Source organism: Triticum aestivum, chromosome 2A, assembly GCF_018294505.1.
Source record: "Triticum aestivum cultivar Chinese Spring chromosome 2A, IWGSC CS RefSeq v2.1, whole genome shotgun sequence".
Taxonomy (NCBI): Eukaryota; Viridiplantae; Streptophyta; class Magnoliopsida; order Poales; family Poaceae; genus Triticum; species Triticum aestivum.
In genome coordinates, this window is record NC_057797.1 from 743861862 (window position 1) to 743877432 (window position 15571).

Here is a 15571-nt window from a genome sequence, read left to right on the forward strand (position 1 = left end):
TTGAAAGAAGCCTTTGTTTTCCCTATGATGCAAACAAACAAACTAATATCCTATAGGATTGAGATGAACATGACATTTCAATCCTATGTTTTTAGAATCTGCGAATCAAAAAGGCCCTAAAGCAACTAGCTCGTTTGTAGGTATGATTGCTTTGGTTTGCACTAGTTTGTTTTCGTTGTCACCGCTTATCATCACATTTTCTGTTTCTTTTCAAACGTCCTTCGAATAGATGACAAGGGTCAAGGAAAACCGCGTAGGCCTTTAGAGCACCACCTTTCATTCTTGGCAAAGATAGAACAGTGCGGTTATTAGAGTGCACATGCTGACATTAATTCAAGAAAACGGCTACTGAGCTTGCAGCAAGGTGGTGTTAGTGACGCAAATGGAATTGCCAGTCGATAGCTGGTGTTAGTAGTGCACAAAGCATGAGAGTTGCTACTGGAGTAGAAAATTACTGCAGTTAAAATGAGCTTGCCAGCTACCGTAACCTTTTACTGCGATGCATGTGCAGATCGTACAACATGTACACTACTTCCTTCCTTTCTAAATACTAGATGACCCGTTGCGCCGATGGCGCAAGGGGCGAGAGTAAGGCATGTATTGTGAGAGTGAACATAGATGAGTAGATGGATGTGGTGCCCATGAGTAAATACGGTCATGCACTTCAATACATGGAGAGTAAAGAGGTGGTTTAACTATGTAGTCTTCTGAAAATAGCAGGAGAAGGAAATATAATCTCAATGCACCGAGTTTTGAAATTAAGTACTGACTCTGGATTTTTAATTCCTGCCGGATGCCTGTTGAGATTCAAAGAAGGGCAAAAGGAACCTTGCATGGTTCATCAGATGGCAGAACATAATACTTGGCCTGTGAACCAAAATTCATGCATTCCCTTTGCATGAAGCAACCAAGCAAAATCAGGAGCAAAATAAAGAATGGATAATGTTAGTATCCCATTTAGAAGAACAAATCAATCTCCAGTGTTCCAAACATTAAAGGAAGGGCAAAAGAATCTCTAATGATCAGGAATGTACATTACGTTTACTCTGCGAGATGAATAAATTAGTAAGAAAGGAACGCCTTTATGTTAGCAAGCATACCAGTGAACATAAAACATAAGAAGGTGTGCACATTATAACAACAAGAAGACTTAGATTAAGTAGCATGGCCCAGCGGCATTTACAATGAGTAGAAAGTTTTATAAGGAGATAAGGTAGAAAAGGCCGGCGAAGATATTTACAACGCATGGAACCTAATCTGTTCGAGGACCTAAATAGAGGAATTGTCATGACAGTGGCTCGACATAGTTTTTCAGGTGTCAAAGCCTTGCCTTACAAAGGTGCACAAAATAAACCCAGTGCGTGCCCAAAAGTGCGCTGAATTGACGATCTTCAGTCCCGATGGACAGACAGTTGATGAGATGCAGCAGAGGTTAGAAGCTGTGTTCAGAAACACACCCTTCCAGCGCCGGACTTTGCTTGATAAGCAAGCAGAACACAGAAGATACCCTGAGGAAGAAAAGGAACAGAAGTAATTATTATACCATCACACACTCCCTCCGTAAAGAAATATATGAGTGCGTGCAGAAAATATGGAACCCAAGAAGTGCCGGCCGTACCGTATGTACATATGTAGCTTAATCCATGGAGGAACTACTGCCTCGCTTTCTTTGGAGTGCCAGCTCCCTTTGCAGGAGTGTTTGCCCTGAGTTTGATTCATTAATAATAATAAAAGTCGTGTTAATAAACAACTAAAGCTAGAGTGTTATAAAAACAACAAGAACATATAGATTAGACACGTAGCAAATTCAGTTGTATAGCTAATTAGTTTGTATGAACAATTGTATAGGCAATTAGCTGGATGAACAAAGCAAGTGAATTTGCATGGAACAGCAAGAAGTGCGTGTACATGCAAAAGAGGAAAGGAAGAAGAATGCATATTACAATTTGAAGGCAAAAGGATGTTTTCTTGAGCTTATTATTAATTTGGACATAGCAGTCATCGGGGAAAGAGCTTGATTAAATAGCACTGCACATCAGCGAAGGAAAAACCATTTTTGAGATGTATAGATTTTCTTCTCAAAGGACAAAAGACCCATCAGGTTCTTAAAACCACAGGGTACAAAGCAAGTTATTTTGCTTGCAACAGCAAGTATTCCCTGTACATGTAAGAGGAATGAAAGAAGAATGCATATTACACTTTGAAGGTAAAAGGATGTTTTATTCAGGCTCTTATTAATTTAAACATAGCAGTCATGGGAAACAAAGCTTGATTAATTAGCATCGCACACATCAGGTTAGAAGAAACCGTTTTTGAGATGTATAGAGAAGGATGTTTTTGTTTTCAAAGGACAAAAGACCCATTAGATTCTTATACCACATGCTGATTTTACTGGTTAGACATCTAATCTACAGTGCGTTGGTGAGCAACAAAACAATAAACGAGCCTGACAAGGAATCTAGCCTACCGGATACTGAAACCTGACGCTAATTTTCTTGGATAGCTAATGATCCTGCATATAATAGTGATCTATAGAACATCTAACCAACCTAACAGTGAACCTGTATTCAGTAGCTTCTTAAAAGGTATGAGCAAGCAAATAGACAAAAGAACTACTGGAACTTAGAACTGCATCAGGAAGAATTGAGCCAATTAATAATGTAACATCACAATTCTATTTGTTTTTTAACAGGTAGAATTTCCTTGCTGGCACGAATATGAAACCTAACTCATTTCTTTGGTCATATGAGCTGAAGTAATTGAATGGAACATGCCATGAGTCTTTACCTCTTGGTTTTAGAGGGGTCAGGAAGGAGGCTGTCTGAATTTTCAGTAGCTGCAGCTTCATTCTCCTGGCTAACCTGTTTAATTTGATGCCATCAAATATTATTATATGTGAAGCATGATTTGTACATAACAGAAATGATATTCGCATATCAAACATAGGCATGTACATTTGGCATGGATGTAGGCTGAACAACATTTCCAGGAGGAACAACGTCTCCCGTCTGGGTAGCCAACTCGGGAGCAGAGCCAGATAGCTCTTCGTCCCTAGACTTAGAGAGCTCAAGAACAAGTTTGCGGCGAGCGCTTTTTTGGCATGGTGATTTGCTGTTTAAAACAGAAGTGTATCAGTCACAGGCAAAGAAAAAGAACATTCAAAATGTATATGACAGAATAAAGGAAGGGCTGATACCTGGGTGTTTTAGGCATAGAAGCCTGTCCTTTTCCTCTGAATGCAGATATGGGAGTGTTCATCTGACGAACAAGCAACACAGGAATTAAATGACTGAAAAGTGATTTGAAAGAGGAAGCCAGCAGCAGTTATACCTCATCGGGAGGTAGGTCAACAAGTGTAGATGATCCTGTAGCGAAAGACGTCGGAATGGGCACCGCTATGCCTGAGCTCCCAGCAGAAGATGACGCACCGCCAAATCCAAAGGATGCTAGTTCAGGCTTAAAGGTTTCATCAACCCTGCCAACTTGGAAGGACAGCTGGGTGCTTGCAGGCTGAAAGCTTTTGGTGGAGATAGAAACGACAAGTCTATACTTCTTGGTAACAAGGCGTGAAATTTCAACAGGCAAGCCTACATCAGCACCTCCTATATAAGGCAGATCAAGCGCACTTGTGAAACCAGGATACTTGCGGTAAATCAAAGTCATGAGTGGCTTCACAACAGCACTCTTTGCAGCTCTATCAAAGAACATAAATTCTGCCTCAGCTGCGCCGTCGCTTCCGAAAGTGCACAGACAGTATCTAGACATTGCAAGGGAAATGGATTTAAAAGCAATTCAGTAGACAGACCAGAATAGAAACTACCATGGAAAAAGCGCTCACGAGGGATCTGCTGCAACAGAAGAGCAGCCGTGGTCCGAGCAACGGTACTGCCTTCCAGCCGTATAGGCTGTTTTATGGCATTCCCGGCATGAGAGAAACCACCAACGGTTGTCAGAGCCCATGCGTGTAATAATAACCTTGACCATAAATTGCTTTTTCTGCATTTAACGACAAACATAAGTACAGTGAGAAGGATGCTAAAAAGAGAATAACAAGAATACAGAAGAAGTAAATAGAGAGGGTACCAGATTATTAAACGGGTCAAGAGCAAGCAGCTGTTGAACACTCAGTTCGACAAGAGGCTCACGAACAGGTGCTGGAACAATTGCCTGTTCTCCTGGTATGTGAGCAGTGACAGCAGCAAGACTTTCTGGAAGGCTGGATCAAAGAGAGTTCATTGTAACAGAGATGAAACATCTGTATAAACCTCGATTAATGGAAAGCACACAGAAAGAGAAAATACCTAGCACGAAAGGCATTCATCTCTGGCAAGTCCTCATTAATGTACCAGCGGCATGCAGAGCTACCACTTAGTCCTTTAATTCCTATCGAGAGACACAAGGAAGTAAAAATGTGTATCAAGATGGCAGAGCAATCAATGGGCTAAGCGAGGTGTGGATCAAACAATGACCTCGGTAGGTTTTTGGCAGTGTCCCCACAAAGATAGTAATGACAGCTCCTGATTGGCTTGCAATACGGACCTCTTCTGCCTCAAACTCACGAGCTCGAGCACCCCAAAGAACAAGCTTGATCTCATTCCCTCTATAACCAAGCAAGAGCAAGTCAATAGGGCAGAAGCCAAGAGAAATGAAGAACAAATAGACAAGCAACTCACGCTTGATCTTCGAGAACTATAGTCCTGGTTTCTGAAGGTTCAGGCTGGTATTGAGAGTGGACAATAACTATGTCTGTCACTGCAGTAATTCGACCAATGACATCTGCAAATAACATAACAAACCTAAGATGATATGATGAAAGAACAAGACCAAACAGGGCATAGATGAGGGCAGTATAGAGTGGCTAACCGAGAAAGCGACGAGTGTTTGGGCCTGGCATTGGGATATCCGTGAAGGACAGGAGGTCGTAAGTGCGGTACGGGAAGTTTTCTTCATCACCCGGCTGGGGAATAGCAGTACTAAAGCGAGTGAATTGCATCATGTATGGGCTATCAACAGCCCTGTAAGTCTGCTTTGCTTGTTTACACATGAATCCCTTCATCAGATAAACATTGCCTTCCACCAAGACATCTTTCAGCCGCTCCGATGGCTCAGGAGGAATCTGGCCATACATGTGGGTGCCCTGCACATTTGCATTACAACTCAGAGTCAGAGATCAACATCAACAGTATGAGCACAACCACCACAACCACAACACAAAACAAACCTCTTGGTCAAGCACCACTAAGTCAGTGTGCACAATGTTACCCTCATCAGTCCCACCTCGGAAGTGCCAGATGCGAGACACGAGAACCTTAGCATTCCAGAAGAGCACTTTCTCATGGATCTGCGAGAGAAGGCTGATCCTTTTGTTCGACATCTGTAGCTTAAAAATAGAGTTAGAAAAGATGAATAGAAGGAGGGAAAGAAAGACTAAATATGAAGATGATATTCACACAAACTCACTTGGTCATGCGCAAACTAAAAAGCAAGCAGAAAGAAGGAAACCAGCAGGTAAAGTAAGCATCACACGCGATTGCAAAAGTTTTTTTGGCGCAGAAAATTGTAGAAGCCAGTAGATAGGTCAAAAGAACTGATAAACATATAAAAATAGCAGCTTTATTGCATCAAGGCCATAGAAGCCACCAAAACCTAGATAGGCAGATTCTTATGCTATATATACTATAGGCTGTTACTAACACCACCTAGCGAATGGAACGAAATATCTCAGGGAACACGATGTTCCTTGTCTGCGAAGCAGACTCACCATCCTCTCCTTTGATCAAGATTTTTAATGATTTCTTTGAAGTAACACGCGACACTGCCACATAGAGTTGCCCGTGCGTGAACACAGGTGTATCCAAGTACAAGCCAACATTTGAAAGAGTCTGCCCTTGACTTTTGTTAATGGTCATTGCATAGGACACTCTAACAGGGAATTGGCGACGATGCAAAGTGAAAGGCCATTTAGGAGCTTTTGAGGTTAGGCCTATCCTTGGAATGAAAACAACATCACCTATGTTTGAACCAGTAATAACAGTTGCCTCAATAATCTTATCAGCAAGTTTTGTGATTATAAGCCTTGTGCCATTACATAAGCCTGTTGATTGGTTCAGATTTCTCAAAAGCATGATAGGAACGCCTACCTTCAGTACTAACCTATGGTATGGGAAGTTATTCACCTTGATCCCATTCAAGTACTCGACAGGATAGAAAGCATCTTGATTGCGAACCGCGTCAGCTGAATTCCCTATAGTATCACAGCTTAGGTACTCCCTCTCACTGGTAGGCAGCAAAGATAGAACACGTTCATTTATTTTTTCAGCCATTTCGTTCGTTGGTGTTAGAACTGCCCTTTCTTTTAGATAATCAACATCAGAATACCTAGTAGAAATATCTTTGTATACAGCCTGAACAATGGCATCAATTTTGTCACCATCAGTGTGTATTAAAAGCTCATCAGGGATAGTTATCCATGATGCATCCGACTCTCCCTCATGGGCGACAGTAGGGGCCGTGCCATCGCCCAAGCTGAGAACCCACTCAGCAAAGGCAGCCACCTCAGATTGGAGAATTGGATCATTTGTGTGTGCAGTCAAACGCATATTAATGTTCAAGTGCAAAACATCTACAATATTTCAGAGAGGAGAATTAGTGATTGCAGCAGCAAGAATCTGCGCTCGAGACCCGCCCTCAATGACAGGTAATATTTGTCTAAGATCTCCACCCAACACAACAACCTTGCCGCCAAAAGGAATTTTAGCTAAATTAGGATCGTTAGCCGACAGTACATCACGAAATGATCGGTCTAGGGCCTCAAAGCATTTCCGATGGGACATCAGTGCCTCATCCCATATAATAAGATCAGCCGATTCAATTAGAGTGGAGAGCATGGTAGACCGTTTAATTTCACAGGTGCCATGTTCAGGTAGATCAATAGGTATTTTGAACCTAGAATGGGCTGTTCTGCCAGCAGGCAAAAGCAAGGCAGCAACCCCCGAGGATGCAACCGACAACACCACTCTCTTACTACCTCTAAGATAAGCATCCAGCGCATTCCAGAGGAATGTTTTCCCAGTACCACCATACCCAGAGACAAAGAAGAAACCAGGTTTCCCAGACTTAATGCGATCAATTATAGCAGAGTAAGCATGCAACTGGTCTTTATTCAATCTATTATACATTACCTCTGCCTTTTTTAGAAGATCAACAACATCAACATCCAGTGCATCAGCAAGCATATCAGTTTGCACAGAAGTATCATGGCATGTAGATTTCAAGGGCAATTTGTGATCTAGGATGCATGCACTATTCTTAGCAAATATAGCAGTCAATTCATCAAGCAGCATGTCTCTTAATGAAACAGGAGGAACAACATATGTAAAATTATTTCTAGACTGCTGAATTTTATACCGAATGTCATCAGACAAGTAATCCTCATATTTTTCAAAGAAGAGAGCTTCATCATTAACAGCACAGTGAAGAATCATAGTAACAAATAACTGGCGTAATTGGTTCCCCATACCCCATTTGACAGCTTCGTCAAAAGCACTATACCACTCCATGTCATCGCCAAGTAACCCTCTCGCCCCACATGCTTCTCTGAACGTCGAGTATACAATGCCATTGTAAGTCCTGACATCCTCGTAGCATCTCGCTCCTTTCACAATCATAAGCAACATTCTAAAATAAAAAAGTTCTCCGCACGCCGGATGCACAGAGTATATCCTACCAATTCTATCGCTTCTTGTCCTAGGTTTCCATCTTTTGTCCTCAGCTATCCATGACCACCTAGTAGGGAAATCACAGTAAGTTAAGGATCTAGCCGCAGGATAAAGGTTGTTCGCTACAAACCATTCCGTTAGCATTGTTTTTTGCAGCCAGGCATCATTAATCACTGAATTCAGAGCAGTATGTGCACGAAAGCGCACAATATGCATGTTCAGGAGATGGACAGGTAATCTCTCAACAGATGGTGTTTTACCATGTATATCATAGCCGTAAACCCTCCAAAAAGAATCATAATCAACTATGTAACGGCACTCTCTATACTCTTTAATCTCATCAACATCCTGGTCGCCGTCACGTCTAATATTCTCAAACAGAGTTTTTGATTTGTCTGGCCCTTTAGTAACATATTTATATAGGTACTTGATAACATATGTTTTATTACACCATTCAACATTAATATGTGCCTGCCACTTTTTTAATATAAGCATGTTATATGGAACCACATGTCTATTATCAAGCCTGACATTGTTCTTCATCACGAAACGACCATTGTTAGGACGCCTATATAATGGAAACCCACTCTCATCGATAGAAGTTTCATCCTGAAATGATTTTGGGAATTTTTTTGAGCAAAACCCTTTTTTCATGCAAGGGCATTTTGGGCCATCAATGCCACAAGGGCCATGCATCATGAACTCAGCGACAAGGGCATATCCCAAAGGATCCTGTACAGGATCAGGGATCTCAGCCGAGATATAAGAATTTATAAGAGCCGGTGTTACAACCCTATCGTCCTCCTTCTTTTGCCAAACAAGGATGTGCGCGTGCGGCAACCCCCTATTCTGAAACTCAATAGTGTGCAGGACTGAAAACAGGAGGAAAAAGCGACAATAAATATAAGGAAGCCATAGAAGAAGGAAAAGGAAATGGAAAGAGGCCTGCAAGGGGCAGTACCAGCAACAACAGGACCAAAGGCATTTCCTTTCTTAATCCGATGAAGATACTGAGCAAGTTTCATGTGGTACACCCTAACAGCAATGTCAGCCCTATATGCCGCTGTTTGGCCAGGCTCAACAGAATCAAGGATTTCTTCCCACTTTGGGTTACACGTGAAAGTTGTGAAGACATCCGGCGACCCATGAACCCGCGAGACAGCAATAGCATCTTGGAAATTTTCATACATGTATCGACGACCACCAGTGTAAGCCGAAGGCATAATATTCTTCTTCCCAACCTCTGAGCCACCAACCATACCCTGGCCTACCGCGTCGACAATGCCCTGAAGATTTTCAGCCCGCATCTCGTCATTACATTTAAGAATAAAACTGAGCCGGCATTCATCAATGCAAGCCCGGAAATCAACAGCAGCCTGTGACGACAACAGGCCACAACATAGGTATGGATTATGCTGGTCTGGTTTATAATGTGAACAGAAGCAATAGAAGTCTTGCATCGTCATTTTAACTCTCTTACTCGTGTCATTAACATCAGTACCAATATAGCGAACACCGAGCTGAAAGCCACGTTCACCATATGGGAACAGCAGAGGGTATTGCAAAGACATGTAAGTAGTATCTAAAGAGGAAATACGATGAAGCCAATCTGCTTTACTGCGTATAATCAGGTCTCTACACGGCGCTTCCAACGTGAACTCACCATAAACTAAAGCCGCCAATTCATCTGTTGCAGGCAAATTAAATTGAGCGCCATCATTTTCACCAGGAGCTATAAGCCTTATTGAAATTACCTCATGTTTATTATTTTTCAGTATGTCGCTAGCCATACGGAATTTCTTCACCAAAGAATTGTTTGCATCAAGCATCTTCATAAGACCCTTAACAATCTCCTTGTCTAACCCAGTGCTGGTTTCATTGTGGTGGTTTAGGGCCTGAATTCTGTTGTTAACCTCATTTTCTCTGTCATGTATGTATAACTCTGCATATTTGGGGGAATCACCCTGATTTGGAAGTAGTGAGCCTATACGATGACAAACCTGACCATTAATTTTAAAAAAAATTGGACCTCCACCATCATTCACAGACCGGTCAATTTTTGCCCCCATGGATGTAAAAGCAAATAGGCAATTGTACTGGCGTATTTGCTTAATAAACCTTAGGCTGTGGGGTGGGCCTTTATAATCAAGCAGGGATGCTAAGAACGGAGGCGGTTTTTTAAAGGGCTCAACAAAGACCTTCCCAGCCTTACAACAGTTGTTGTAAACCACTTTTCTTTTTGTAATAGCAGACTGCGATTTCACCCTCTCACGCCACCAAAAGCTAGCCTTGCAGCGGCTGCATCGGTAATCTGGACCTCCATAGTATGATCTTTTTGGATAAAAAGCTGTAGGAGAGTCGTATGCAATAAGGACGGATGACACCGGGAAGGCAGAAAGGAACATGGCTGACAAGAGCACATAGGCATACCTTTAAGTATGACCACTTCGTCAGAAGAAAAACCAACCCAATCAGGATGCAGAGGCGATGCAATAGTAAGCTCTGCTAGAGGCATAAGAAGAAATGCTAACAGGACACACACAAAAAGTGAAGGAACCTATGAACAACGAAGGGAAACACGAACTGACCACCCTTCCTGTGAGCACCCCGCCTTATCAACAAGAACTTGCATCTCTTACGATTCCGCGCAGTCTCAGCAGAAGAAAGGAACGGAAAGAAGCCATCTCCTATGGATATAGAAAAGGAAGAACATGCTAAGGGAGCAAGACCTACCCATGAACACATATCCAATAGAATTCATAGTAGGAGAAGAGGAACAGAGCATACGCTTCCTCTTCCGAACAAGGGGAATAGCAGGTCCGACAGGGACAGTAGGCAAAGCATGGACAGCACGAGCAGCCCGGCGTGGGGCAACCGCACAACCCAAAATGGAAGCACGCCCCAAAGGACCAGGAGATCGCGCAGGAACAGGTCGGCGCGGAGGCATACCGCAAGCAAAGGAACTACGGCCACGGGAGAAAGGACAGCATAATGCTGCAATACAAGACAAAACAAACAGGCACAGCACATTGAAATTGCTCTCATGGGAACTAAATAATAGAAGCACAGCAAAACAAGCCACGGAAATGGAATAATAGAAGCACAACTAAATAACTAAATTGCTCTCATAGAAAATAATGCGCGGGCAAGATAATAAGGGGTGACAGCAAAACAAATTTACAAACTGAACCCAGGAACAGGGAATACAATATCATCATCAAATAAATAGAACAATCGAACAAGAACAACACCCTGGATTGACTAAATACAACACACAGACGCTAGAAGCCTTGAGTACAGCAAGGATAGATTAGGAGGCGGCTGTGGATAGGCACAAGAGACACTAATAGACGGGGCTGCGGTGGACGAGCGTGTACAAGCAAGAACCCTCTCCAAATAAGCTGCATAGCGACAGCCGATGCAGAAATAGCAATCGCCGCGTTTCCACAATTCCTATAGACAACAACGCATTCGTAGTTGTAATCTCTAACCACAAAGTCATACAATCCCTGCAAAAACCTAAGTGCCTCACGAGCAACCTGCTCGTACGCTCCCGCACAACCCAGACACGCAGGGCGGCAGGAAAAAAAACTTCGTGCCATCACCAGAACACCATCCCCAGGAAGCTGAATCTCTACCCCAGCAAGGACATTGCCTTTCCCATCAACCTCACACAGATAGTGGGCTACCACGGCCTATAGAATAGGCACGACAAATGTACTACAACAGGCATCCTGAGCATGTGAAGAAACAATAGAATCACAAGAAGTTCGAGAGCGATGAGTAAAAGCAGCCATAAGGAACAATCATCAACAAGTAATAGTAAAGAAAGACACGAAACGACACAATGCACGTAGCACACATGGTTAGAACCAAGCAGGAGACTAACTTTTAAAAGAGCACAACAAAGGAAAGGGCAGGGAAGAAGATGGAACCTTGGCAAGATGAAAGACAAGGCGCGGGGCGTGAGGTGAACCAAACTGCAGCAGGCCTTCCACGAACCAGGAGCGAGGAGATCAGTTGATCGGGCAGGCAGACGTCGGAAAGGAGGACCTACAGCACATAGAAAATCAAACAAACGTAAGTAAACGTGCATTAACCCATGGACTCCCTCGGACAGAGTAAGCTTTCGCAATATATTCAAACATAGCAGGCCCTAGACCAAACAAACAGGAAGAAGGAAGGCAAAGAAGGATGACAACCGCAGCACACTGAGCACACTGTGCAATGCCACTGTGAAAAAGGAAAAATAGAATACTTTATTATGACTAAGTGTAGCAAACCTGATGACTATGAAAGGATATAATTATTGGGCTGACCAAATTCGATTGGTATTAACTAAAAGTCTTTTTCTCCTGAAAGAAAGTGAGAATCCTTACATGCTTCAGGTTTGCTAATTTAATCGGTACATGCTTCAGGTTTGCTAATTTAATCAGAGCAAATTGATGAGCCTATGGTGTAACTATATGTATGTACTGAACAAAAAGAAAATAAAATTAACGAGCTACTTGCACGTCTAAAACTGACAGGAATACAAACAAAGCTTTTTTGGATTGAACCTAATATACTCATCAGAGCAAATTGATGAGCAAATTGATGAGCTTAGTATGTATGTGCTGACAGGAACACAAAAGCTTTTTTAGATTGAATCAAACATAGAAGGCCCTAGGCCAAACAAACAGGAAGGAAGGGAGAGAGGATGACAACCGCAGCACGTACATGTGTAGGAAGAGCAGACAAAAATTTAATGAATAAGAACAAACTCCAGTCAAACAAACAGAGGTATTTAATCAGATGAACAGGAGCATTAAAGGGTAGACAGCTCAGGAACAAACCTAAATAGAATTCACCTGGGGCAGAACCCATGGGCATACAAACCTAGACAAGAACACAAAGGAGTCCTAAACGAACCGAGCCAATGCCTAAATGTACGGACCGCAGCAACCAAAGAAGAGAAACATATGCGAGAACACCTCCTAAAACCACCACACATCTGTAAAAGCATCACACAGCGGATCCAACACTCATTCATGTTGCAGAAAAACAAAGAAACGGTCCCAGCCCGGCAGAAACCTAGTCACGCATTTCATCGAGCAGATCATAAGCAGGGTAGCAGGCAAAACCTCACCTCACAGAGGAGGATTAAATAGACGCACAAGCGGAGAGCAAACCAGACGCAGCAGCCCTGCAAACAAGAGAAAGGAGAGGGAAAAAGCAAGAACAAGTCAGCAGAGATCAATCTATGACGGGAGCAGCCGGAAATCAACCAAATAGAACAAGAACCTCACCCTAGCCAAACGCAACAGCAGCAGTGCGAGGAGCCATGACGGAAACAAGCGGAGGAGGGCGAGACGAGCAGGCGAGGACCGAGAACGGCGAGCGACGAGGAGCGACAATGGCGGGCGAGCGGATGAGGGCGAGGCGAGGAGACGCAGGCGGGGGAAGTGGGATGAGACGGGAGGCACAGAGGGAGAGACGAGCAGAAGGAGACCACGCACCCAGACCGAAACAGGCGTTGTAACTCCTAGAGAGACCTGGAGAGAAACCCAACTCGCCCAACGCTTGGAACCAAGGACAGAAGGGGCCACCTGCAGCGTGACGAGATCAAGGCAGCCCGCGTAGCATCACGCAGAGGACGAATAACCTCTTTTACCCAGCGGGCCGAAGCGAGCCGCCCGCGTAAACAACGGAGACCAAAACGCTGTGCACCCACGAGGCCGACAGATGGGGCCAGGCGCGGCTGAAGCCGAGGCGCCGCCGCTGGGTGCAATCGAGGGAGGTAAAGAACGGCCCGCCAGCCCGCGAAAGCCGCGCTGCCCACGAACGACGCGCTGCCAGACCGCGGTAAAATACACATGCACGCACAGCCCGTCCTGCTGCAACGCTGGCCCTCGCGTAAGCCTGGCCTATCTGTCAGCAGCTGTAGGCTGGTCACGCGGCGTACAGGAAAACGAGCGATCAGATGTTGACCACGGTGATTAAAAGGACGCTGGCGTCGGCCAGCGAGGCACAACGAGCGAGCCGGATGAATCTGAACCAGCGATGGCGCTAGATCAGCGGGTTGCGTAGCTTGATTTATATGTTCAATAAATCCTTTTACAAATTTCAATGTAGACTAGATATAGATGTATATAAAGGGATTTTAGAGTGAGATTCATCTATTTTGTGGGTCCATATTAAAATCTTTTAAATAGATTTATATTTAAAAACGGAGGAAGTAATGAGCATGTGGTAGATTCTCATGAGCAGAGGACAGGGATTGCTCAGGCCCAAGCTCAAAGATTTACGTTACATCAATCAAGGCTTGGATCCCTTCCAAGAGTAACTAGTAGTACCGAAAATGGAATGGCCAGTCGATAGCTGATGTTAGTAGTGCACGAGGGTTGCTACCCGAGATCGAGAGGAACTGTACCAGTCTAACCACCAGGCAAGAAGTTGAACACTAGGACCAAAAATAAGCTGAGGAATGGGTCTCATGATCGATCATCAGAACCTAATCGATCGATGAGCAGTCACCTAGTAGTACGCAGTGTAACTCAAAATTAAGGTTGTGCTGCCTTGTACATACCGGCCGACGACATCCAAGGTAGAATAATCTCACACCAAAATAAATGAAAAATTAAACTATAGTCAAAATAATGTACTACTACCTGCAAGTAGGCTCCTAGCCCTAGGCTAGAAATAATCTCAAACCAAATTGTTGGAAGCACCAGTCCTCCAAATGGTATGGGTTCTCTAGGGGAGGGGAAGCAACTAGTAGTACCGCAAATGGAATGGCCGGGTTCCTAGCCGGGGTTAGAGCATCTTCAGCGGCGCCCCCAACAAATCCACCTCAGACGTTTTTTACCGCCGTCGTCTAAAAACGACTCAGTCACGTACTCAGGAGTCCGTTTTTCGCCGGTTTGTGCCAAAACAGGCGCCAGGGGACCCAGGCCGAACCCGGCGCGCTGGGGTCCCCTGGGGGACGCCGGGGAACGCGGTTTTGGCGCGAACGGGGATGGGCCCGCCGAGTCAGCGAGACGCCGCTTCTTGTCCTCATCGCCTCGATTCCCGCGGGAATCAATGCCAAGGCTGCCGCGCTGCGGCGCCGGTCAGCGTCCATTGATCCCTCACAGGCGGCGCAGTGAAGGCGACACCGACGCGCGTCCCACCCGCTCCCGCCACATGTCGCCCGGCATGCAGGCTCTCACCGCCCGCTTCGGCGATAAAAGCCGATCTCCCTGCCGGTGAACGCCACAGTCGCCACACCTCGCCTCGCCACAGAAAGCACCACTCCCCCCTCTTCCCGCCGACGAGCAATGGCTGAGAGGTACCCCGGCGACGCCGCGGCGGCGAACAGCTTCGGCCGGCGCTTCCTCCATGAGGATGAGGCCCGACTCCTCTACGAGGCCGACTATCCGGCGCCCCCGAACATGCGTGTGCCGGGGTCATGGAAGTTGAGCGCCGGCAGCGCCCCGGTGCCACCGGTGCCCGAAGGGGCTGCACGGCGGGCCGAGATCGCCCGCATCCGCTCGCCGCTGACGAAGGCGCAGCGGAATGAGCCGAGGTACGCCGTCGACAGCCACACGCTGTGGACGATGTTCTTCGAGCGCCGCCGCGAAGAGCACACTAGTAGAAAAAGGGTCAAATGTGAGACACATTAGTGCCGGTTTGCAGTTGAGCCGGCACTAATGTGTCCATTAGTTCCGGTTCAAATAGCTAGGCGGGAGGAGATCTTTAGTACCGGTTCATGCCACGAACCGGTACTGGCCCGGCCAGCCCCTTTAGTACCGGTTCGTGGCATGAACCGGTAGCAAAGAGGTTGTGGCAGGTTGTTTTTAGTCCCACCTCGCTTCCCTAGCAAGATTTTTACC

At 45.0% G+C, this 15571-nt stretch overlaps 1 protein-coding gene across 2 annotated transcripts; it reads right to left on the reverse strand.

The window, feature by feature from the left end:
- Positions 1-1132: 1132 nt before the first annotated feature.
- On the reverse strand, positions 1133-13315 carry LOC123190795 (uncharacterized). Of its 2 annotated transcripts, XM_044603519.1 has the most exons (16): positions 13007-13307; positions 12847-12903; positions 11654-11771; positions 5222-5374; positions 4864-5137; positions 4674-4776; positions 4470-4600; positions 4302-4383; positions 4084-4216; positions 3839-3996; positions 3331-3757; positions 3197-3258; positions 2955-3111; positions 2788-2861; positions 1619-1704; positions 1133-1508 (listed from the first exon to the last, which is right to left on the reverse strand). In XM_044603519.1, exons 4-15 carry the CDS (start codon positions 5372-5374, stop codon positions 1653-1655), a joined length of 1806 nt encoding a protein of 601 aa, XP_044459454.1. In that variant the 5' UTR covers positions 11654-11771; positions 12847-12903; positions 13007-13307; the 3' UTR covers positions 1133-1508; positions 1619-1652. The 2 variants fall into 2 exon arrangements, with proteins under 2 accessions (XP_044459454.1, XP_044459453.1); XM_044603518.1 differs by lacking the exons at positions 1133-1508; positions 1619-1704; positions 2788-2861; ... (8 more) ...; positions 4864-5137; positions 5222-5374 and adding exons at positions 6633-8590; positions 8680-9004 and having other exon boundaries at positions 13007-13315.
- Between the last annotated feature and the right edge of the window lie 2256 nt (positions 13316-15571).